We start from the raw sequence: 26,851 nt of genomic DNA, 5'->3' as shown, positions 1-26,851 counted from the left end.
TAAAAGTTGAAGTACCGGTACAGTGTCAGTATTACGATTTTCGTCTGTTTGGTTCACAATTTTTCATACGGTCGATAGGACTAATTATTATTTATTAATTTTATCCGTTGCTGTCAGCGTGGTATCCGTGACTGTATTACTTTCGTAAAATAAAAAACAAACCGACTTGAGCCACTAGTGATTTTTATTACAATGTCGAGCATTGGAAACTAATCTTCAGGTGCTTGTTCAGTCTACATCATTTTTCGACTTAATGCCAATACTAGTTACGTTTAGACTACATAGGCATATTACAAAATGGCACATTATGAATATAATTTTTAAAAAACTAAGGCAACACCGAAAATTACTGTTTCCATTAATGGTTACATGGTTTTCAAGTACAGTATGAGTAACAAATTATTATATATATAAATGTAGCAACGGCCTTTCAGCGTTTGTCACGCCTTTGAAGGGGTGTACTTTCGATGGACAATCCACTATGGTCTTCAGCCAATCATGAAAAGAGTAAATCGCCATTTGACTGTGTGTTACTGTATTTATCTTCTCTACTATATCGATTTCAGCTTTTATGCCATTATCAAGTGCAATGCTAAAAGTTCTACATCTACATCCATACTCCGCAAGCCACCTGACGGTGTGTGGCGGAGGGTACTTTGAGTACCTCTATCGGTTCTCGCTTCTATTCCAGTCTCGTATTGTTCGTGGAAAGGAGGATTGTCGGTATGCTTCTGTGTGGGCTCTAATCTCTCTGATTTTATCCTCATGATCTCTTCGTGAGATATACGTAGGAGGGAGCAATTTACTGCTTGACTCTTCGGTGAAGGTATATTCTCGAAACTTTAGCAAAAGCCCGTACCGACCTACTGAGCGTCTCTCCTGCAGAGTCTTCCACTGGAGTTTATCTATCATCTCCGTAACGCTTTAGCGATTACTAAATGATCCTGTAACGAAGCGCGCTGCTCTCCGTTGGATCTTCTCTATATCTTCTATCAACCCTATCTGGTACGGATCCCACACTGCTGAGCAGTATTCAAGCAGTGGGCGAACAAGCGTACTGTAACCTACTTCCTTTGTTTTCGGATTGCATTTCCTTAGGATTCTTCCAATGAATCTCAGTCTGGCTTCTGCTTTACCGACGATCAACTTTATATGATCATTCCATTTTAAATCACTCCTAATGCGTACTCCCAGATAATTTATGGAATTAACTGCTTCCAGTTGCTGACCTGCTATATTGTAGCTAAATGATAAGGGAACTATTTTTCTATGTATTCGCAGCACATTACACTTGTCTACATTGAGATTCAATTGCCATTCCCTGCACCATGCGTCAATTCGCTGCAGATCCTCCTGCATTTCAGTACCATTTTCCATTGTTACAACCTCTCGATACACCACAGCATCATCTGCAAAAAGCCTCAGTGAACTTCCGATGTCATCCACAAGGTCATTTATGTATATTGTGAATAGCAACGGTCCTATGACACTCCCCTGCGGCACACCTGAAATCACTCTTACTTCGGAAGACTTCTCTCCATTGAGAATGACATGCTGCGTCCTGTTATCTAGGAACTCCTCAATCCAATCACACAATAGGTCTGATAGTCCATATGCTCTTACTTTGTTCATTAAACGACTGTGGGGAACTGTATCGAACGCCTTGCGGAAGTCAAGAAACACGGCATCTATCTGGGAACCCGTGTCTATGGCTCTCTGAGTCTCGTGGACGAATAGCGCGAGCTGGGTTTCACACGACCGTCTTTTTCGAAACCCATGCTGATTCCTACAGAGTAGATTTCTAGTCTCCAGAAAAGTCATTATACTCGAACACAATACGTGTTCCAAAATTCTACAACTAATCGACATTAGCGATATAGGTCTATAGTTCTACACATCTGTTCGACGTCCCTTCTTGAAAACGGGGATGACCTGTGCCCTTTTCCAATCCTTTGGAACGCTACGCTCATCTAGAGACCTACGGTACACCGCTGCAAGAAGAGAGTTCCTTCGCGTACTCTGTGTAAAATCGTACTGTGTAATAGACTATAATCATATTATATCTGTTAAGGCAGTCCTGCTTGAGCAGTTTACTCTTAAAAACAGATGAGGACAGCATATCGAAAACTGATTCAAGAAATGTAGAAAATTACCCCATCATAGGGGCTACACTGCCCCACGGCTGTTGATTCGGAATACTGGCATAATGTTCTTTTGGATGAGCTTCGTTTCTTCATTTTCATTCAGCTGTAATCGCATCAGTCGCACGCTCCGTTAATTCTTTGTGCGCATCTGGATCGACGTGTTGTAAACTTTGTTCTGTGTGCCTTCTTTTTTTAACTATGTATGTGTGTTGTTTCTGTGGCAGATACGGAGGACCCGTCCGGCATTTGCATAGGCAGATGTGGAAAACGGCACCAAAGCAGAGCAAACGTCGAAAATACGGCGGATGTATCCGATCTGCATATTGCGTGCCTTCCGAATCTAACACTCCAGTATGCTGCTTCTGAAGTTAGAGAGGCAGGTCTGTCTATTTCTTAATGGCATTGAGCGACGAAGTTTTAGGTAATTCAGACTTCGTTATGACAGAGATGAGGAACGTGGTTGCAAACAGGTGATACAGTTAAAATAATCTAAAGTGTTGTCATTTCATCAACTGGACTATGACTCTTAGATAAAACAAACATGGATGATTTTCCTTAACGTCGTGATCGGCGGGGTGTACCTGCTCCTTCAGAACATGTTAAACGTTCCTCCACATTGCGCTAGAGAGAGCTGCTGTCTCTAGCAGCTGAATAAGGAAGTGGCTGGAGAGAGCTTTATGCTTAGCCAAAGAAGAGCATACTGATCTCTGGAGTAACATCTGAGGCAAGTGATAGAGATATTAGATTGCGGTGTGACACTATCAATGTGTGTATGTCGATATATACTGTGATTTTTTTCTTTCAGTACCTTGTATAATGTGTTCAGTCGTATTATTCTCCGTTCTTTTATTACTAATTTCTAGGACTAACGATCGATGAAAGCTTAACTGTAATATAAATTTGTCTGTAGCCCATAGTTCGACTTTGCACTTCGCATATTTACACAAAGCTAAGACGGCAAAACGACTATGTTATGCCATAACAAAGCAGACACCCACATTTCTGCAAAAATGTATTTAGTTACCTTTTATTTTTCCTGAAAAGCTGGTGAAGGTACGGTGGCATTATACGCTATGGTTTTACGTCATTTGTCCGCACGGTATTAATAGGCTTTATTCGGTAGAGATATAGGACAAGCCACTGCAACAGATGAAGGTAATGGATAAAGAACTGTAGGTGAACTCGCCGTGCCAAGTTCAGACAAAATCTCAAGCTTTCGACGTTGCCTCCATCATCGTCGTCTGGACGAAGGTCTGACTGTTGTGAAAATAGCGAGGAGGTTAGTTTCATGACCGCGGTAGTAGGCTCTTGACGAAGGAAATTAGGGAGGAAAAGTTCACATAGTTTACTGCCTGATGAGATTAGCGGCGCTGCAAGCGAGCGCAAACGAAATCTCTGGGCGCAAAGGACGCCGATTCAGCATTCGTCATATCCGTCATATCATGCGTACGAGTAATGTAGCCAATGAGATGCCGTACTCTGAGCGTAAAATTGTGAGCCTCGTCTAATTCACGACAGTTGTACCTAGCCTCTGACGGCAGCGATTGGTTGTAAATAGGGGTGAGGGCGGGGGTGGAAGAAATAATCGAAAACTTCAGATTTTATACGGATTTGACGCGGCAAGCTAGCCGAGAACGCCGAGAAAGACTTCGTGGGCCGGTGTATGTTGTGATTTAAATTAGTTGGCATCTGACGTTGAAGGTCAAAAGCTGCGACGTTGCCGTGACAGGTTCTGTCTTCATGACGCCGTTACAGCGCTCCGTTCTCGTCGGTGATAGGAAATCATTTTGAAGCCTCTATCCCCCACAAAAACTGCGGAAAAGATCCGAAGTTGACGTATGGTATTGATCTATGTAGTGTCTCGAAGGCTGTCAAGAATCTGTCGTTAATTTCAATTAAGATCGAAGTTAAATTTTTTCGTGGAATAGACTGTATTTTCGTGTCCGGAAAAGCTTTCTGCTTAAGATATGGCACGCCTTGTGCCGCGGAAGTGGCAGTACTGTGCGGGCCGACAATACCAGATCGTCCCCCAATTTGGGATGTTGATGGTGGGAACGTCCGTCCCTCTAGTTGTCAAATGCCAGCTTTTTTAAATCGGCCTCTAGCTGATTACTGCCAGATCTCTAGATCTGTAGGATGCTGCGTATCGTGTATTTACTGTATCCTCAGATAGTGTAATTTAGTAAAAAATGCAATAAATGATGTACAAATAGACGCAAAGCTTTATGGTATTGTGCTGCTGTGAATTTAATAAGTGTGCGGTGATATTGAGGCCGTAACGATGACGTAGTCAGTTTGCGTTTTTAGCAGAATATTCAACATTTCTGCCCGTTAATGAGCCGCATGCCAATAGCGGTCGTTATGTTTCTGTTGCAGGAGGGCCCACCTGCGAAACTGCCTGGAGAAGCTGAAAGAGATGGTGCCGCTGGGACCCGAAGCATCCCGGCACACTACCCTGGGCCTCCTGACGAAAGCGAAACGGTTCATAAAGGTAGCGTCCGCCGCGTTGTCCACCTGCTTGCATGCGGTTGCTGGCAGCCTCACCCCTAGCCTAGACCTCGCTTCAGACTGCGTAAGGAGCGCTCCTACCTACTTGTACAACCTGTCACTAATGTTCTGTTTTGCGCCCACTCTGACTTCGAGCGGTATTTCTCTTGTATTAGGGTAAGTAGGTTTCTAACATTATATTACCGCAAGTGAAGTCACTACAGCCGCAGGGTGGCGACTTGTTTGGAGAAACGGAAAATTGAATTTACTGGAAAACTTAGGAAGATCTCGGAGAATTCTGAGACACTCGTAGAAGAATTGAAGCGGTCGTAGACAGAAAGAAATGACTGAAGTCACTTCGTTACAAATCACTTTTGAGATTCTGCGTCGGAAACAATCGTATGTGCAGTCGCGTAAGGAAAGGTAGAAAGAAGTAGGGGTTGGATAAACCGACCGGTTAATACCGATACCGGCATTTTAGTTCTGATTAACCTGTATTTTAGTTATTGTTTTGGTCTCGGTTACAACAGGTGTTTTTTACTTCTCACTTATAAAAAACGGTATATCAATTAGTCACAGCAGCAATGCAAAAATTTTTCGTTTTTAAATAAACCTTTTTTTTTTTAAAAAAAAAAGAGTAATTTTTATTCGTAAATGTGCGTTGGTTTCAAATACTGCGTTATTACAGAAAATGGGAAAAGCGACCAGTGTTGTTTTAATAACATGTCGACAGAAACGAGCAACAAACATATGGCATAAGAATTGGTACAGCATCGCTGTCCTTGTTGCTGCGTGTCGTGGTTAAGGTATGCGTGTACCTGCAATGTTCAGGTACACCTACCTGGCCTATATGGTAGTATCTCTGCCGTCGCTGGAAATCAATTGAATTGCAGAATGGCACCAACCCTAGTCTCGAAATATTTTTACGAAGTGACGTACTAGTGCTTCGTTTGCTTTAAAGGATTAATCTGCCATTTCTGTGAAATAATAAAAGAGGAAGAGCAATGTGGAAACGGTAATAAATTAAAAACGGATCAACAATTCATTCAGAGTATACAATGAAAATAGAAAGTAGCTGATACGCTGCCTGTGTGTACGTAATAAGCCTTTAATTGCTTGTAACCTTCGAAAACGGACGAATTAACACGAAAAACAAGGGTTCTTCAGCCTCAGTTTTCATTCTTTAGCGCTGACTATTCGTAATGTTCAAATAGTGTAATGATCCGCGATTAAAACAAGTGAGTTCAAAAAATTAGAATCAATAGCAGAATATTGATGATTTCAATCATTCATCACTTTTCGCCTGGAAAGCAGTAGATTGGACGGAAAAAGTTTTCTTTTATTTGCCCATTTAATATTTTGACTCTAGAAAAACTGAATTAAAATTGCCCAATCTTCGTGTGATTTCTAATTTTATTACAGGAAATAAAAGGAATAAAAAACCGAAAATCGCTTATTTCAGAAACGTGTTACTTTGAGCGGTTTTGAAAGTTAGGTTAAATCTATGTGGGGAAAAAGCGATATAACCGAAAACCGGTTGTTTCAGCGATAACCGCCATCCCTATGAAGAACAGCTTTAAACTGTTTAATGTTCGTTGCGCGATTGTGGCTTTCTTAGGCACCCTCGCCGACCTCGGAAATCTTCGTCATTGTCCACGGGTTCTCGGACGCAGGTACGTTTTCCATTGCGTGATTAATTGGGACGTGCGCGTCACAAATTTTTCAAATAGCTGTGAAGTCGTTATTCGCTTAAAAGCAAACACTTGGGTTTTAATTTTATAGAAGAATATAATTACAGATCTATTTATGAACGCACATGTTTTGTACATCAGTAATGAATTTTAAAGTTTCGCATCGTTCACTAAAGTCATTCATTCGTCTTCTGAATTTCTGACAGTGTCATATTTCAAGTCAATAATGAAACGTGATGTGTCGTAATTATTAAAGGTCACTGATGGTTCCTTCTAGTGACAACAGTTCTAAATGAGTTCCTGCGAGTATTTCTCTTGTACTTGAGCCCATCACCAGTAATCACTAATAAGTGACGTGGAAACTCAAAAAATTTCGTTAACGGCCACGAAAACTAGTAAAGCAAAACTTGGTGTCGCATAATTGATTCAGGAAAATTTGAAATTCCAATCTGTAGGTCTCAGGGAAATCTTTTGCTGCCCTGACCCAGTGTCGACGTCGAAATGTCTTGATAAGAATTGCATGTGACACGCGTATGGCATTACCAACATCCTGTTCTACGTTTTAATGATTTCTGATATGGGACAGCAACGTGCGTATTCTAAGGGAATATATAGCGAACAGACGAATTTTTTTTTCTCTGGGATTCAGTTGCTACAATTATTCGTTCATAGTGTTCTATTGGTCTGACTTGCTTACGTAATTGAAGAAAGAGTAGTTTTGCTTATAAGGCCAACGGCTTGCTGAGAGATAGTGTACTTATATGGGCACCTAGACATGAATGTAGGTCATACGTAAATGATAATTACGTACTAACTCATTAATCGACAAAAACTGAACGATAAAAATAATTTCTGTGTGTAGCCTGTTACATATTTGCCGCCCTGCCTACAGAGTTTATATGGATTAACTGTAAAAAGTCGCGTTTTGTTTACGTATTCGCTTGCGAAATATGCTCTTCTGGTTACACGCCCCGTCCACCCACCACTTCATTTTCATTATAGTCGACATTATGTCTTCCATTCCAGCCATTTCCTTGATTTATTTGTTTAATTTCCTTGTACACTTGTTTTCCAAAATCGTTTTGAGCTGAGGCAAGGTGTATTTTTGTGCGCTTCCTAGTAAATAAAAACTGAGTAATGACATTAACGAATTTTTCCGTTGACACCTGCTGTCGGTGTATCAAGCCGTCTCCAATAAACAAATGTCACACACAAATAAACAAGCTTTTAGAAACGGCAGATTATATAGAAATTTCAGTTTTAGTGCAGAATAAAAATAGTGGAACTGAAACGAGGACTTCGAATATAGGAAGAATGTTCACTTCAACTAGATCATCCCTTGGATTCAAAACAGTGTCTGTTAATAAGTATTGAAAGTAGTTGTTTATAATTATTGATACAATTTGTAGAATATAAACAGAATCTAATATTAAGTCACTCATTATGTTAAGTAAACATCAGCATCTAAATGGGTTGGATCTGCCCAGTATGTGACTACAAACAAAACAGTTGTTTCGGGTGGTAAAGGATACGTGTGGAAATCAGCAATTGTTGGAAGCGTTAAAAACTGTTGGCGTCACTGTCGGGTTCTTCCAAATATTTATTTAGTAGTTCCATACCCCAGCGCCATGTTAACAATTTTCACTGTCAAATACATCATTATGGCCACATATTTGTACGCCTCTCCTTACAATACCACGTCGCTGAAAATTTTAATGCTGTACGAAAAGTGTTTAACGAGTACACAGTGTTAAAATTAGCGAAATCTATACATTAAGGAAAGTGCGTATTTTGATCTCAAGGGTGACTCCTTTTTACAAAGAAATGTCCTAGATTTACTTTGTCATGAACTTGCTGATATTCTATTTGTCAGTGAAAGATAACTGAGATGCAAAGGTGACGGCTATGTAGCCACACTGATTGGAAACATTCCTTGTGAAATTTTAGACGTAAATTTCCCAACTCCCCGCTCAACATGACCCTTTCCATAAGACTGCTTATTGATGAATATCTAGACGAATAAGTTGACTCATCGGTAGAGCATTTTGTAAACACACACAGATCACTGTTTGATTAGAACTACCAACAAAATGGTCTTGGAGTAGATTGAAGAAGCCACGTATGGAAAAGAGAGAGAGAGAGAGAGAGAGAGAGAGAAACCTTGACATGTATTGTATGATTATGAGCTAGGTCCCATAAGTGTGTTGTATGTAATTATTTTAAATATCAACCTGTAAAAATAATTAATTTCTTTCTGAGAAATGCCTTAGTGACACATAAAATAAATATTCCTTGTAGAAGCTGTTCTTGATGTCAGAACGAATAAAATGGTAATGCTCTACTTATTTTTTCGCAGATTAAACTTATCTTAATGAAACTTAACGAAATTATCAAGAGCAATTGGCGGCGAAGGGGGAAAAACACTTCAAAGAAACACATTTTTGTCGAGCATGACAAAGTGCCTCGGATACCGTGCGAATTATCAGAACTTGCTTCGTGCCGACAGTAAAACAAGCTACAGCACAAGCAAGGCTGAGTTTTCTTGTTAAACCTTTTATTAGAGGAAAATCTTTGTTCCGGATCTTTCGGCTGCTTCAAACCTTTTTAAAAAGCTTTTATTGAATAAGAGCGGTAAGCATCGCCTTGACAGCGAGACTTAATTAAACGACTCGAACTAAATTGCGAAAAACGCGTTGCTGACGGGCACATTTTGTCGAAATAAAGAAAGTAGCGAGGAGGAAAAGATCTGTTCTGCGGGCCTTCAGAATGACGTTGACGTGATTTCGGTAGTGTCTTAAATCCGTTTAGAATGGTAAGTAAGGAAGGGGACACATTTGCCGTATTCGTACCATATAATTTATTTTTCATTTATTGAGTCATCTTATAATGAGAGCTCTGTAAAATATAAAGAAAAAAATCTACTTGTTTTGGAAGCTCTGTTAGTAATTTTGTACTAAGTATACCAGAACTTTCTCGTACAGGGCGACTCACGACGTAAAGTATGGAACCATTGGTTTCTTATGGAAAAACGCGTTTTTTTTTCTGCCGAGGATGTGAAATATTGCCCTTAACATTTTTCTATAATTTTTTTAATGCGATCTACTATTGCAGATGTTATTGTATTGATTTTATAGGAAGTATAACAAAAACCACGTTGAGTCACAGTGTATTAACTTCTACATTAAGGGATTTATGGCTTCATCTTCAGTTGTAATTTGTTTTTTACCTTATTTACCTTGCTGTTGTGGAGCGGTTACAGCCATGGAGTATTTTTCCTGTTTCGTGATGGTTTTATGCAGTGTTGAACGAAGTGATGAGCCATGCTGAAATAACCATATTAAATGCTAGTGCAGCGTCATGGAAAGCTCCCTTTATTTTATTTTTCTCGTTCATACTTGAGGGAATCATGATCACTTGTAATAATTATGGTGAAAAAAGACAGTCTGTTTCACTTGATAACGTTTTATTAACACACCGGTTAGCACAAAATCGACAATCTACTACTCTAAGGTATTCGCTGCGAGAAAATAGATCACGGGGAAGCTCTTCTCCACGACTTCAAATTCGACGACGGCGCCGAAGGCCCGAAATGCATTGCGTGATAAAATAATAGACCATAGACACGGGTTCCCAGTTAGATGACGTGATTCTTGACTTCCGTAAGGCGTTTGATACAGTCCCCCACAGTCGTTTAATGAACAAAGTAAGAGCATATGGACTATCAGACCTATTGTGTGATTGGATTGAGGAGTTCCTAGATGAAAGAACGCTGCATCTCATTCTCAATGGAGAGTACTCTTCCGAAGTAAGAGTGATTTCAGGTGTGCCGCAGGGGAGTGTCGTAGGACCGTTGCTATTCACAATATATATAAATGACCTTGTGGATAACATCGGAAGTTCACAGAGACTTTTTGCGGATGGTGCTGTAGTATATCGAGAGGTTGTAACAATGGAAAATTGTGCTGAAATGCAGGAGGATCTGCAACGAATTGACGCATGGTGCAGGGAATGGCAATTGAATCTCGATGTAGACAAATGTAATGTGCTGCGAATACATAGAAAGAAAGATCCTTTATCATTTAGCTACAATATAGCAGGTCAGCAACTGGAAGCAGTTAATTCCATAAATTATCTGGGAGTAAGCATTAGGAGTGTTTTAAAATGGAATGATCATATAAAGTTGATCGTCGGTAAAGCAGATGCCAGAGTGAGATTCATTGAAAGAATCCTAAGGAAATGCAGTCCGAAAACAAATGTAGTAGGTTACAGTACAGGGTTGATAGAAGAGATAGAGAAGATCCAACGGAGAGCAGCGTGCTTCGTTACAGGATCATTTAGTAATCGCTAAAGCGTTACGGAGATGATAGATAAACTCCAGTGGAAGACTCTGCAAGAGAGACGCTCAGTAGCTCGGTACAGGCTTTTGTTGAAGTTTCGAGAACATACCTTCACCGAGGAGTCAAATGGCTGGCTCTGAGCACTATGCGACTTAACTTCTGAGGTCATCAGTCGCCTAGAACTTAGAACTAATTAAACGTAACTAACCTAAGGACATCACACACACCCATGCCCGAGGCAGGATTCAAACCCGCGACCGGAGCGGTCGCTCGGCTCTAGACTGTAGCGCCTAGAACCGCAAGGCCACTCCGGCCGGCTCACCGAGGAGTCAAGCAGTGTATTGCTCCCTCCTACGTATATCTCGCGAAGAGACCATGAGGATAAAATCAGAGAGATTAGAGCCCACACAGAGGCATACCGACAATCTTTCTTTCCACGAACAATACGAGACTGGAATAGAAGGGAGATCCGATAGTGGTACTCAAGGTACCCTCCGCAACACACCGTCAGGTGGCTTGCGGAGTATGGATGTAGATGTAGATGGCATAAACATTTTGAGACTGTAGGTGGAGTTAACTATACTCCCTGTATATTTATTTTCCCGCTTTTATAACAGTTGCGGAGCCCTTTATTTGTTTTTGTAATTACAAGCAGTACTGTGCACTTCTGTTACATGTGCAAGCATAACGTCACGCGACATACAGAATTATGACTTCATTAGATTTTACGGCTGCTTTGCTGAAGAATGGTGTAAAAGGGAAGAGATTCGGCGGGATTTTTTTAGACATTCTCATCATTTTAGATAGGCACGCGGAAATCGTAGGCGCATTTAGATTGGCACGCGGAAATCGTAGGCTCATGTAGATAGCCACATGGAAATTGTAGGCACATTTTTTGTTTTTGATAACGCCCTTGAAAAGTGTTATCTCGGATGTACACTAGCTGCTTAACAGTGAGACATAGTAATGACCCTAGACGAGAGGAACGTGACATATATAGGCCAGCTACCGTGCGGCCTGTATAACCTTGAAGTAGGGCTGCAAGTGTGTAGTTGTTTGCGAGCGTCGGGTCACGTCGTCGCAGAAGCGCTGCGAAGTGTTGGTGTCGCAACGTTTGCCGGCTTGGATGCGGTGAGTAAGCGGCCGCGCCACCAGAATCACGTGCCCTGTCGGAGAACAGGCCACTGTGACAGGGCGAGAGCCGCGCCTCGGTTCTCAACGCAGCGGATATGCGGCGGCGGTTCAGACTCCCGTCCAGACTTAGTTTTACAGTGGTTACGTAGATGAAGGCAAGTGTGAAAAGGACATGGTCGATTTCCGCCTTCAGTGGGAAGGTACAGGTCTCGAGAATCACTCTTACAAAAACATTGGCGTAGATCTGACTGTCACAAACAGACGCTGCACTCACGGCTGAACATTTCAGAGTGCCACTGAGTGTCACAGTGCTATACTCCGTGAAAATCTCTGTTTGTAATATTGTAGCAGCGGTAAACGACGCACACCAATTTGAAGGAATCTCTTCCCAACGATTCGTTGTGACACTCTGTTACCTCTGTCGGGATTTCAGCTGATACCATCTGTGTGTTTGCAGTGTCATTTGAATTATTCTGCAATTTTCTCACGATGCAATACGGACTCCGCGTGCCACCCTTTCGTCCGTAGTCAATCTCATTGTTGTTCGTTATGCAGTCACAGATCTGTACCCGAGAGTTCGTGCGATCTGTCGATATGATGCTCGCTTCTATGCCACTCATGCCACTGTTTCGTCGAAGTCCGAAAGGTTGTGACATGCTGCACGTGCTCTCCTCAGTCGTGTTGTGTTGTGTTGTGATCGTCATGAGAAAAGTTGCAGTAACGTTAGTTACACTCAATATCCATGATATACTCACACCATTCATAATCTGTAAGAATGGCTTTTTTTATACTGAAAATGAGCTCGCTTGAAAATGAGATTGTAATACAGAAATCCCACAGGCAAGGAAATACTGGAGCATCAGTTTAGTAGCGTTCGATCTATAGTCCAATAAAAATTACTTGATAATTGACACTTCGCGCAGTGGGTTTCGTCCTATCAGAGCCCTCAGCGTCACGCCTGAACTGCCACAACACTTGGTCAGTTCACTTCCAAATCATTGTTCAGTAGATAGCTGCTTACATTAGATAATCTTCGCACGACATTGCGTGAAGCCGAATTTTTTAAGGCTGCAGTTCATCGTTACGACTGTAACACCACATTCATAAATATAATTACTCAACAAAGTGTTGCGACAGAGCGCAAAGGTTAGCGTATGAAGCTGATGTGTAGAAGATTATAGGTTAGAGTACTCGGAACTGGTTTATTTTAAAAGATGTAAACGAAAATTGAAAAAAAAAAAATCTCGTCAATCGTTGAAGATTTTTATTTCATAATATAATCAAAAATGTTTATTATTTTTATTCAGTTTATTGATTTAAGTGCAATTTCTGTATTTCTGGTTCTTTGCCGCGTCATTGCCATTATCGTATTGACTTTATATACCCTTATTTTTCGTTCTATAATTACTTTTTGTTTGGAACGTGTCTGTGTCGCCTATAATCTGCAACCAAGTGCCAACGACGAATGCTCGTCGGTTGGTAACTCGACAGCTCGTGTGCTAGTGTGTGGGTACTTTCTGGTATCCAATGAGAGCAGGAAATTACAGTTTGTTTTTAGCGCTGAAACAATGTTTTCTGTCTGGAGTTTGCTCGTAGAGATTAGCTTTAATCGTTGTGAACAAAGTGATCGTGATTTTAGTTCTGCCGCAGTTCAGTCATTGGTCACTTAAAATGATCTTTAGACAGAGCATCTCGCATTTCCGACATTACTCCAACATTGCTCCGCATAACACATTTAACGGCATTTGTGAAGTGACCAGCCGTGTGTGTGTGTCTGTCTGTGTGTGTGTGTGTCTGTCTGTGTGTGTGTGTGTGTGTGTGTGTGTGTGTGTGTCGCCCATAACCGGTCGATATCCTGCAGCCGATATGGCAACACTGCAGCGGCAAGTGTAAGGAGTCAACTGTCAAGTAATAATCGGCTTATAGGTGTATGTTGACAAACATGTTCTATTTCGTCGGCATACATGCATAAAAAAATGGTTCAAATGGCTCTGAGCACTATGGGACTTAACATCTGTGGTCATCAGTCCACTAGAACTTAGAACTACTTAAAGCTAACTAACCTAAGGACATCACACACATGCATGCCCGAGGCAGGATTCGAACCTGCGACCGTAGCACATATTTGCATAATTCACTACTACTACTACTACTACTACTACCACCACTACCACCTTACAGACACCCCCCCCCCCCCCCAAACACACACACACACATTCACATATATAGGGTGACTCAAAAGTCCGTTAGTATTTGAAAATACACTAATTCATGGAATAGTGTAGGTTGACAGATAAAAATTGATACACATGCCTGAAACGACATGAGATTTTATTGAAACGAAAGAGCGCGCTAAAACTGGCCAGCAGATGCCTCTCGACAGCAACATGTCAGTGAAGCCGCATGAGAATCGTGTATAAAATTAGCTGCAGGTACGCCGTTGTGTTAAAGAATCGCATCGTCCCCAACCTGACTGATAAACACCAGGTGGAAGGTACGAACTTTTGTGCAGGATGGCGCGCCACCCCATATTGCTACACGGGTGAAATATCTCTTGCGCACCGGGTGGGTGAGTGTGGGTCGCGTGCTAAGCCGCCACGACCGTCATGTTTGATCTCCCAGTTCCCCAGACCTTAATCCGTGTGGTTATTGATTGTGGGGTTACCTGAGGCCGCAAATCTAATGCGATCGTCCGACCTTATTTGTGATGCTAAAAGACAACGTCTGACGGCAGTTTCTCACCATACCTACTATTAGGCTTTTCGGTGTTATTCACATTTTCCCAGACTACAGTTGATGTTTTGTTGATAAATGACTGCCAGCATGTTGAACGTATCTTATTAAAACGTACATTATCACGTGAAGTATTGAATTTTCGGATGTCAACATACTTACAGGTCTCCTGTACATGCGCAGTACTGCTTTCCGTTGTTTAGAGGGAGTTAAATGGAAATGAGATGTCGCGAAAATGTTTGTAAATTGTATGTTGTCTTGCACCGGAAGAACAGCAGTTAAATAGCGAAATAGACCGCAGTCTTGTAATAAGTTGTATACCCGGATACGCGTCAGGCAAAAGATAAATAGCAGCAGCTTGAAGTCAGTGGGCGTTTACGTTTCTGCACGTCTCTTCAGACGTCAGGAAACTTGTTAAGTTTTACTCTTCCTGTAATGGTTCTAGACAGAGCGTGCCCTTCGTAGAAGCACTTGACTGCCGGTTTCTTCAGTGTTCTGGTCGACTCTGTACCTTGAATGTCGCATTACATTTATGTGCTGTGAACTTTTCCGAAAATTCAGCTTTGTTCACATTTACTCGTACTTTTGTTACTTCGTGACCGTTGATAGTCTGCAACATCGAAAAACATCCTGCGCTCCCCCTCTCACCTTCCGCGTACCACTTATCTTCCATTTTCTTTTCGTAATATACAATATTCTTCTCGTTAAACTGTCGGAATGTACACAATATAACGTAGTAAAGCTTCGAAACGTATTTCATAGTTTCTTCTTTCAGTCTACCTGCATGAACGATAAAACGCTGCACTATGCAAGGCATTGTTTCAAGGACCAGTTGCTTTCATTACTTTTCCATAGCGCCTTCGATGCATTTGCAAGGCATATAACGCAGAAAACTCTCATTAACCCTTATTTGGATTTGAACTCCACGGAATTTTACCGACATGATGAAATAAGAGAAGTTTGAACGTAATAAGAAATTATGGTAATAGCAAAGTTTGTTCGGGAGGATAGTTGTCTTTTTCGAAAATTTCTTCGAATTTTCCAACATACTACTTTTCGTGTACCCTTTCCGATGTAGAGTATTCTACTTTTTTCAAGAAAGTAGCTTTACTTTAATGCTTAGTATGTAACAAACATTTGGCTTCGAAGATTAACATCTTGTCATAACTCCATGTTATGCGGCAATAATAGCAGAGTACCCTTACAGTTGATACCTATAATGCCGATTCATTTTGAAAACTAAGGACAGAGTCAAAGCGTAATTTAAAAGTTCACGATAGCTCGAATTTTTTCTGACTTGTGTGGACACAGAGCTGTACATAAAAACTAAAGAAAAAAAGTGTGAATAACGAGATGCAGAAATTGGCGCAATCCACTTCTCTAGGTTACATCGTTTAATACAACTCATTAACTAACAGTATCATCATCATCTTCTGTATCTATTTGCAATACACTCCTGAATAAAGCACTCAGTCTGGACTTTTACATGCATGTTGTTCCTCCATGTTTCCTGATTTCATCTTCCACTCCAGTCTGTATCCTGAACCATTTGTTCGTGTTCCTATCTCTCCTAAAAATATGTTTCTCTCCGTTCCTCCCGGAACAACACTCAAGTTTGTAAACGGTTTTCGAAAAAATTACGATGGTGGATCAAAAGGTAATGCCTCCTATACACTAATTACCGTTCAACATAGTCCCACTGGATTTGTAAACATTTGCGCTATCATTGAACCAAGCCATCAGAACCAGTTTGGAAAAATTCAGTCTTTCGTCTCTTGACCCAGTATTTTTAAGCTGTTTTAAACTCGTTCACGAAGGAAGTGCAAGGGAACGCTGCAACGGATATCAGCAGTGTGGAGCCTTGGTTGAAGAAGTTTGGTAACAGAGAAATTGACATTACAGATAAATGACTCAGAGGCCGGTCGGCAACTCCTTTTACAAATGCCAGTCGAGGACGTGCTGACGAAGTGATTCGAGGAGACACACTTTCACAGTCAACAGCGAAACCTATATAACCACACTTGAGAAACTTTAAAGGCAATAAGAAAAAAGAGAGCACTAAAAGACTTTCATGCAATCAAGCTTCGTCACGATATGCACGCCTCCACGCGTATTTTTCACAATCCAAACGACTGCATAAATGGGCTGGTCAGTGGTACCTCATTCACCCTACAACCCTGATTCAGAACCAACTACGTGATTACAAGTTCCGTGACTTGGATGATGTTAAAACAGCTTTAAAATCATGGTTTAGGAAACAGAACCCTGAATTTTTCCAAACTGGTTTTGATAGCTGGTTTCAACGATCGTCCGTCTGTGTACAAATGCATGCTGAATATGTTGGACGGTAGTATTGTGTAGAGTACTGTTTGGCTAACGCTGCTGTTATAAGTTAATTGTTACTGTTCAGACTAATCCCACCGTTATTGTAAACTTTTTTTATGGCAGAGGACGTCGTGTATCCGTGTAAAGTGAGACGTGCCTTCTTTACTTTACTATTTCAAAAAGTTGAGTAGAAAAGTAAATTTTAATTTGACGGTTTGTATCCTCTATAAGATACATTGTCCATAGTGATAACAAGAAATTTGGTTTGCGGTATCTGTTTCGGTAAAGAAGTTTAATTCAAAAAATATTTTAAATTACTCAAGGAAATCAGTTTGTTCGAACATTGGTGAGTTTTTCTTGCTTCTTCAACCTACAGAAGATGGAGGCCGCACAAGTGTTCAATGCGTTGTGAAATATGTTGGGAACTGCCCTCCAATCATAGGAGTTTGGTGCGACGAAGTTACGTAACTGACTGATACCACTGTTTCCTGTTAATTTCAATAGTGTCTCATCTTTTCTATTTATCATTTCAAATATTCACCAAGTTTTTTTTATTTTTTTTTCTTTTTTTTTTTATTCTGCCTACTACAGATTCTTTCCCAGGTCGCTTTCGACTCTTAACATGTCAATTCTGAAACATTTGTTTCTGGTCCTGCTGCTTTTCCTTTTATTTTCTAAATTTCTATGTTTTTAAAGTTCTCGGGTACAGCTAGTTTCTGGTTATTAATCCAGAATTTGTGAACAGTTTTGTTAAACTCTTGTCGTCCACTCCGCATAAATGCCCATAAGTATGAACCTTTCTTTCTTTAAACGTATCCAGCCAGTTATGACCGACATATAGTTTAACCTGGACGCCGAACCACGGTGCAGCACATACTGAACCACATAACTAAACAGTTTTATTTTCTAAATCCTGCTATATTTATCATTTTATTTTGTTTTTAATGTAATTGAAGGATATTAGGCGGCAGGACGTACGCAGAGTACAGCCTGCCTTGTGTGTTCGTCTGGTACACATGAAAAGTGGTAGGCCCAGCAAAATTAAAGTTCATGTTTCACTTCCAAATATCTTTCTTCCCTTAGAAACACTCTTACGGTTCATTTTTGGTGAACAGCACACTATCAATTTACTGAAGTAGGTACTATGGAGCACACCTGCTTAGTGAAACCTGGTAGTCCTGTCGTCCCAGGGTCAGGGAATACTAAAGGACGCCTAGCGTCAGCGTCATTTTGTCTCTAGCAGAAGTTGCTCCCCATGACTTGATTTATCACTCCTAGATGTTTGTTACAAAGACTTCATATTGGGTGGGTCAAAAAGAAAGATAAGTGCTTTGAGGTGATTCTGAACCAGAAACGTCATATGAACATACGTGGTGTTTTTAACAGTTTCCTCGGAAACTAATGAAAACGATGGGGAACAGAACAAATGTAGGTAATAATAAATGAAATACTGTAATCTATGTTTTATTAATTCAAAAAGTCCGTCGTCAACTGCAATGCATTTTGCAGCACTTGTAGACATCTGCTCTGTTGCTGATCTGCGCTCTTTCGTGCGGTCCTTTACTAGAGCACAAGCGTATAAAATAAGAGCGGGAACACGACATTGGCGCAATATGAAAATAATCTTACATGGCATTTTCACTGAAATAATTCCTCTTGTGTCCTTGAATCTAACATTAACGTTTTTCATTGGGAACTGAGTAAGTCAGTAGATGCACTAGTTTAAAATCTTTCATCTTAAAAACTTTCACTGCACCACATACTTATTTTTTGTCCTGATGACAGCGTAACAGCGGAAAACCGGTTTGTGAAATAAATAACAAATACTTCTAGAATATTACACCGGTGTTGTGTGTGTTTTCATTCATAACATATCGGTACTCTACTGCTGAAGGCAGCGGCCCACTAAGTCAATGTTGACGTGGGAAAAAGCGTGTGGTTTCAGGAAAGTGGCAACACTACGTGACCTAATTTCGGTTTGGCTGCATTGACATGTGAGTGACGGTCGTACGACTGCCTTCTCGCGGTTCCATCTACGTTGGAACGTCTAAATATTACGCAATAGGCTTTCAGATGCGATATGTAGTATTTTTGTAAAAGCAGTGAATAACACTTACCGGTGAAAACTAGCCTATTTTTATTATCCTTCTCCTTCCTGTTACCCGCGGAGTGTCGGATCTAATAACTATGATAGTCGGGAGTTTAGTGTATTTCGTGTGTGGCTTTTCAATTATACATTCTGGCATCGTTTGTTTCTTGAGCATATCTCCAGAAGAACAGGAAAGGCAGTGGGAAAGGGAACACTTCAGATTTATTTGGTAAGAAGAACAGGCTGGATGCGTTGACGTGTAGCCGGCAAGGCATTTCATTAGAGTGGGGGATGAGGGGCGGACGGCGGGATGTCAGGTGGCTGGCATGGCGACAGCGGCGCGGCGCGACGCCACGCGGGCAGGTGGCCGTCTCTGCTCGCGGCACTGCTCTTTCTTGTCAACTCGCGGGGACTGAATGTAGCGAGCCTGCCACCTCTCGAATTTACTTTCTAATATCTTAGCGGCGCGGACCGCTTTTGTGTTGCGCCTGACGCAGCTATCTCATCCCGGCGAGACAATGCGCTCCCCTGGAGACGGCTGCCGGCCGCGCCTGCGCCCACAGAAAGAAAGCCAAAGCAGCAGTAGCAGCAGTCTGGAGAGAGGGGGTGGCGGGCAGCTGTCGTTGCCTCTGCGGCTCCTGGGAGCTGCCCAAGGTCGCACCGCGGACACACAAACTACCAGGGATTTCCGTAATGGGCTTTCCGCTCCACGACTAGATAATGCTATCTACTAGCTGCAAATCTATGTCTGGTCCTCCGCCCTTCCGTCCGTCTCCTGGAGTTACTGCGCCCGCACTCCGATTTACACTACAGTGCGTACTCCGATTTACGCTACAGTGCGCAACAGAATGAAAAGATCATTTTTTCGAAATTTCCACCCATTGCGACGTATATGTTTGAAATTCGATTGAAATGTGCACACAGCCTTTCTCTGTAATGGTGCAGAAGCGCCGGGTCCTGTGACGTCACCCTTTGGCTCAGACGCGCTTCAAACAGAAAACTTTCGGCAAATGCGAAAAGAAGACCACAGCTCAGTTACTAACGTGAGCTTCAAGGTGGGTTAATGATCTCTCATTCGTACCAAATTTCACCGCAGTTGTGCCCAAAGCAACCGTGAACGTTGCACACTATGCGAAGGTCGTCACACCCCCGCTTACCTTTATTTCACTCCTTCTTTTGCGGCCTCTGCGTTGGAGGTCAAGACCGCGACACCCGGCGATGAAAACGAGCGGTTTTCGTGTAGATGAACGAGAGAAACACTTCAGACACACCGCCACTCGGAATCGACACGAAGAGGCCTCAGGAGGTGCCATGAAGGGCGTCAATGAAATCTTGGGGCGTTGATTCCCACGCATTTCGCGGTCGAAAACGGCGGTTTGCAGTGGGATACGCAACAAGACGACGTTCTTTACAACATTCGACACGGCCACGGCCCCTTGGGTGTTCCAACTCTACTCTAAGGACATCGTAGGGTTACATCCCCATTGAACGTGATATGATATGACTCCTTTGGAGTGTAGCGCGACAGCGATTTTTGCTCTGGTGTGTAAGGTGGACCACTAGGGATCGGTCAAAACGATGCGACGAAATGTGAACGTGGTCTGTACCGGCAAATAGGTTTTATGCTTCCTTCAACTCTTCTGTTTCGCATGATCAGAGGAGGTGCTGAATGAATAACACCCCCACCCCTCCCCTCCAGTTCGGCAACACTACCGGTTCCACGCACGCGTATTTGTGGAGCACTTCAAAAATGTATTTGTCAGAGACTTCGCCAGCATTGTAGTCTCAAACCTGCTCTAGCGCCTGTAGGTAGGCAATCTCCCATCTAAGGAGTGTCGAACGAGTTGTCTAAAGGGTCAGGCGTTGTAGAGCAGCGGTGAGACTAAATTTGTATCGACGTATCCAACAGGGTTTTGTCGGTCTGCGGGATGGGGGTGTCGTAGAGTCACCCTACGCTGCACATGATGATGTAGCCCCCCACCCCCACGCCTCCCCTGTGATCCGCCACAGAAGAGCGCGAAACAAAAGCGCTAAAAAAACATAAAGCCCTTTGCTGCTTTGGATTACGTTCAGACTTCGTCAAATGGTTTTGAAGGGTCCGTAGTGATTCAGAGAAAAAATTGTGGTCACACTACACTACACTCGCATATTTCGCAACAATACAAAACGACCTGATCTGCTTTTTACTTCTCCGATGTTCTCTGTCAGTCATATCAGGTAAGGATCCCGTACCGCTTAGGAACACTCCAGAAGAAGACGGAGGAGCTAAGTGTAGGCAGTCTAGTAGATGTGTTGCATCTTCTAAATGTTCTGCCGATAAAACTCTGTCTTTGTTTCGGCTTGACCACAATGTTTTCTTTGTGGAGGTTCCAGTTTACGTTCTTCATAATTGTAATTCTTAGGTATTTAATCCAGTTGACAACTTTTAAACCTGTGTGATTTTTTTGTGTAATCGAAATGTTACGATTTTTGTTTTTTAAATTTTTTTTTACTACTGATATTAAGAGGATCAATTGACACTTTCCTCACCACACGCATATGTCGTATAAATTATATTGCAATTTGTTTCGAACTTTTGGTGCCTTTACCAGACTATAGACAGTGGTAATTTCTACAAACTATCGTAAAAGTTTGCTCAGATTGCCTCCTAAATCGTGTTTATGGGTTAAGAATGGCAGAGGACGTATCGCACTTCATAAGGAAACACCACATAACATGAAACTTCCTGACAGATTAAAACTGTGTGCCGGACCGAGACTCGAACTCGTGACCTTTGCCTTTCGCGGGCAAGTGCTCTACCAACTGAGATACCCAAGCACGACTCACGCTCCGTCCTCACAAGTTGTTTGAAGCTGTTTTATACATGGGAGTTGGATTCTTTAAAGAATAGGGTGTGGATACCTCCCGATTTGGGTAGGAAACGCGCGATTTTCCGCTTTTACTCCAGTCTCCCAATTATTCTATTATTTCTCTCAATTTTTACTAATTATCATCAAGCATAAGATATCTGTATTGAAAACTTGCCATTTCAGTGGTTTTTTTTTTTCCAGTGGTCGGAATTTGTTGGCTCATTTGTCGAGTTAGTCCATATGCGTATCATAGTTTATAGAGAAAAAAAAAACAGTTGTCTTCTTTCAGTGTTTCCATTTGTCTTCTTATAGCCATTATACAGCTTTGAGACGTCACAAAGAGAGACTCAAATCAGTCGTCCTGGGTATATTCAAAAATGAGTCGCAGCTTTTTGATTATTTCTCAAATTGAATCTTCTAATTTTTGTTTTTTGAAGGTTGGTAGGTATAGATATGTGTGTGTGGGGGGGGGGGGGGGAGAGGGGGCTGGGTTATTGTCTTATTGTCGTTTCCCTATTACGCCTGCGTGTGCTGCTCTCGTGGCATTAACGTGCCCGCCACAGAGCCGTCGCCGCGGCAGTGTTACAAACTCTGACATAAGACTGCAGGCTGGCTGCGCCGAGCCCTCGGGTATCCAGTTTCGAGGGCGTCGACAAGCGCTGTCCTTCGTCGGTGGCCGCGCCGCGGACACCCGCGAGGCTCATGTTGCCCGGTCTGAGATACGAAAATAAGCGCCGGCTACACGGGTTTCTCTCTCCGTGGCAACGGAAAACCCACAGCATTGTGTGCGCAGCGTCTCTCGCGCCGAGATAGGCTTTCAGTTGTCATACCTTGTCACGGTGAACACGCTGCAAAAGCAACAAGTTAAGTACAGTTTTTGCATTGGAACTGTAGGCTCGCCTCAATCACAGTAACTGTCATTCCTTCTTTCAACGCTATGAAACTAAAATGAAAGATAGATTACCGTGACGTGCGTACACGTCTTGGTGCACAGGTTTTGTTATAAGGGACCCGTAGTCTCCGGTGACTAGTTAGAGGAAGAAAGCAATTTTGATTTATTCGGTTTTCTACCTCAGTTACCCTTGTTTCTGTGAAAATTACCTTCAGAACAACGAAAAACCTCGTGACACGCATCAGCAAAACATTCAGCACTAAACAGAGAGAGAAATGCAAAAACATTCAGACAGGTACTGTGATGTGGTTGCTGGCCGCTGCTGAAAAAGTTTAGCATAGATTTGTGCCGCTCTTCCGCTGCCACCAGTGAGCACGTGCACGAGGGGAATATCGGCCAAATCTTTATCACCAAACCTATCCATTCTTCTGATAAAACACAATTAAATATGTCTCAAAAACAAAGTCGAGTCAAAACCGAGCAGTATTGAATGCAAGCGAAGAATAAACTGGGCTTTATTGTTGACTATACAAGTGCCGTGAGTGAATGAGACAAGGCCGTTTCCAAAGGATAGAGACAGTGCTCCCAACATTTGCGCTGTTGTGCATCCCATTGAGGGATTTCAATTTCACTGCTTTCCCATATTTTTTGCCTAAGGCTCCCTGCATATATTGCAAAGATACTGTCTACGTTTTCACCGTATGTATGTGCACGAGTCGTGCCTCCCCATTTGCAAAGGCAACCATCTTCTACACATTTTCGATCCTACTTATGACAAATCGTCTCGTTGTGGAATTACGGCGAAATGCACGTGCACATTTAAGAATGGACTTAAATTTCGCTAATTGCAGCACACAAAACGATCGTTGCTGTGGTGACACCATTTCCCTACGAACAGGCAACGGCGCGACTGCGGATTAATTGATATTTTACGCAGGATTTTCAAAACTTTAATGTTTCATCTATGAGCGTTGTCTATTTTTGCGGTTTGTGAGAGGTAAGTTAATGAAATCTGCTCCTCCTTTTTTTAATGCCCCGTGTTTGAAAGGTGTGACGTTCTCTTGATGTTGGACACTAATATTGTAATCAGGTACCATCAGGTTCTTCCCCTTTTTTGGGGTCTTTGTGTTACATTTAATCACACTTCAAGAATGGCATTCTTTAGAGCCAGTGAAAATTTTGTCCGTATCTGTGCATTTCCTTACGATGGTCCAACGATGATGTTTTGCGATTGTTTACTTAGAAGCGAACCGTACAAACGTCCCCACACCTATTTCATTCATATTGACAGGCTGTATGGGGCACAACATGTACTTCAACATTTGTAAATAGCAAGGCGCAACTTTCAGCCGTATTTGAGAAAATTGATTTTGAATATTTTAGGCATGCTTACATACTTGTGTGGTCGCTAGTAATCAAGGATTCCGCGGCCAAGCGAGTGAAAATTTAGTTCGATAGGCGCGGGGTCTGTGGGTCAAATCTTGCTTCCCGTCCTTTTTTTTTATTTTTTATTTCATTCCCACGTAATTCTTACAACGGATATGCGTGGTACGCCGCAAAATTGTGTGATGAATGAGCACCGCTCACGAATATAAGCTAAGTTTGTTTTGCATTAGACACACTGAAAAAAACCATTCACCTGCAAAGATTCGGCGTTCTTTTCAAGTACTATGTCGCAATAATTATTATTTCCCACGTTTCTATGATCAGTATCATTCTCATTGTTTCTATGATCAGTATCATTCTCATTAGTGCAGTGCTCCATAGGTCACACATTATACTTGGCACGCATGTGGATAAAATAATATAAATAAAATGCCTATATTGATTTGATTGAAAGTTCTTATTTTTCAGTTCTCATTACGAAATTTTTTCTCTCCTCTTTTTTCAGGATAAAGATTAGGAAAGTAACAAATGAATCATTCAAAAAATGAAAGTTTCAACAGTCATAATTCTGTGGGAAGAAAAAAAAGTACTAGTGTAGGCAGGGATGTTCGAACCATGGACCCCGCGCTCGTGAAAGTAACCGCATAACACGCTAGGCTGCGGACGCATAGCACGCGCATAATACGCTAGGACGTCTTGAGTACTAGCGACCATAAATAATACATAAATACGCGCATGATTTCCGAACTCGTTTTTCTCTAAAACTGTTGAGATTTCCGTTGTCCCCTTTACACTTGCTGAAGTCGTAGTAGTGCGAGACTCACCCTGTCAATACGAATCAGATCGGTGAGGGTAAGTTCGTACGGTCCTCCTGAAAGTCCGTCGGGCTTACCGCCTCAGCAGGTGTCCAGCGGCCTGTGCGCGGCGGACGCCGGCTCCCGAGAATGACGGGGATTGTTCTGTGTGGAGCAGCGTCGGTTGCCTGCCAGACTGGGCGGCGCTGCGTCGGTGAGCCGCAGGTGTCCTTGGCCGCCGCGGCCTGAGGCGGGCACGTCACACCGCCGGCCTGCCGTTTGCCGTTCCAGGAACTGTGTGCTGGCGACGCGGCACCACGGAAAGCGCAAGTTCCTATGCTTGTATCGGCGGGCAAGTGTTTTTGTTTTGACTGCTGCTCAGCTCTTTGTGTGCAGACATTACGGATCAAATGTGTCGGGTTCGACCCCCTCTAAGTGCTAGGATATTTATCTGTCACTTGCCACTTCTCTTACCTCTGGCAGTCTTTGTTAATGTGAAAAATGCAGAGGTGTACCGTGGTATACAGTCCGCGTTAAATCCTAGGTTCCGCTATTACTGGCTGGGTAAGTCAGTTCGAAGCGCATACCACTTCCAGTGGGACGATACCAAGGCAGCAGACTGCCGCTGAAACCAACCGTCTGGTCAGAACATTTTTACCTATTTTTAACTACCGGTTGTGGCTGCCAGTATGTTTATAATTGCGAATGAATTTCAGAGAATTTCAGAAATCTAGAATAATAGAATGTCACAAATGTACGAAGTTCGAAACAACAGGTATCGTGTACTCAAATAAGCATTGAAAAAAAAATACATAGAGGAAAGTAATACACGCATCAAAGGCTGTGTCCCACATTAGCAGTATCGTAAGCAAAAGATAACGGCTGGATCTCATTCCATGCCGGCCTATATGTAAGTTCTGTATAACGATCGACAGAACGGGGTGATAAGAGATCAAAACCATTGAAGAACTCTGTTCTAGTCTGGCAGTAGTTGGGAAAGGAGTATCAGCTGCAGCATTTGCCTTACAATCAGAGCATACCTATCGAATGCCTTGGTCGGGACAGGGGATTGGAGCTAATTAACGCGTTTTTATTGGGTCGCTTTTTTATATATTTTTCGGTGCAAATTTCCCAATACATTTTAAATAAAGTTCCCGAAGCGTTAGACTTGAAACTTTCAACATAGCTCAGAACTGGAGGACAGTGTAAAAGTAACTAGCTTTCTTGTCTAATGTGTGGAGCAGGGACCTGGTTTATCACTATCATTTCGCTGTGAGCTAGAGATGTGAAACTTTCGACGTAGCTCAGAACTGGATAAGAATGCAATATTAACTTGCTTTCGCATCTGGTGTGTGGCGGAGGATACTTCGTGTACATCGCTATTTCCCCCTTTTCCTGTTACACTTATGCATATTTCGTGGTACGAACGGTTGCTGATAAGCCCCGTGTAAGCTCGATTCTCTCTTGAGATAATCGTAGGAGGAAGCAATTTATTGATTGACTCAGATGAAGAGAAACTGAAATAATCCTGAAATTTACCACATGTCTTGTAACCTCATCAAAATCTTTGAAATTGATTGAAAAATTTCGAACACATTGGGCTAAAACGCAGAAAATAATTATTAAATAATAAGCTTTTTAATAGACAACGTTTTTAAAACTTAGTAAAAAGTACAAATAATTCCCCCTAGCCCCATAAAGCTTCCTAAACCCTTACAAATAGTCCTGAAAATTTGTGCTCGCCAGTTTTTAAAAGCCATGAAAATACCTCTAAAATTTAACACGGAAAACATGAGGTTACGAATGTGAAAAGCAACACATTATTGAAGCATGAGCAGTCTACCTCCTTACTATTATAATAGTAATTAATTATTAGATAATTATCTGTTGCATGTGCCCCACGTTTTTCGTTTTAAGTTGTACATGTACACTGATGGATAGAAAAATCGCAACACAAAAAATTAATGTAGAATAACGACTTTAGAGGATA

The 26,851-nt window shown here is 42.0% G+C and overlaps 1 protein-coding gene across 1 annotated transcript in view; it reads left to right on the top strand.

Annotated features, from left to right (window-relative positions):
• Positions 1 to 26,851, top strand: part of LOC126187505 (max dimerization protein 1-like) — a 687,089-nt gene that overhangs the window by 552,306 nt on the left and 107,932 nt on the right. The window contains exon 4 of the mRNA XM_049928623.1: positions 4,521 to 4,635. Within this exon, the coding sequence (XP_049784580.1) occupies positions 4,521 to 4,635 (115 nt within the window). The remainder of the gene's footprint in view (positions 1 to 4,520; positions 4,636 to 26,851) is intronic.

This window comes from Schistocerca cancellata, chromosome 5 (genome assembly GCF_023864275.1).
Source record: "Schistocerca cancellata isolate TAMUIC-IGC-003103 chromosome 5, iqSchCanc2.1, whole genome shotgun sequence".
In the NCBI taxonomy this organism is placed as follows: Eukaryota; Metazoa; Arthropoda; class Insecta; order Orthoptera; family Acrididae; genus Schistocerca; species Schistocerca cancellata.
This window is presented reverse-complemented; position numbering and strand designations above follow the sequence as displayed.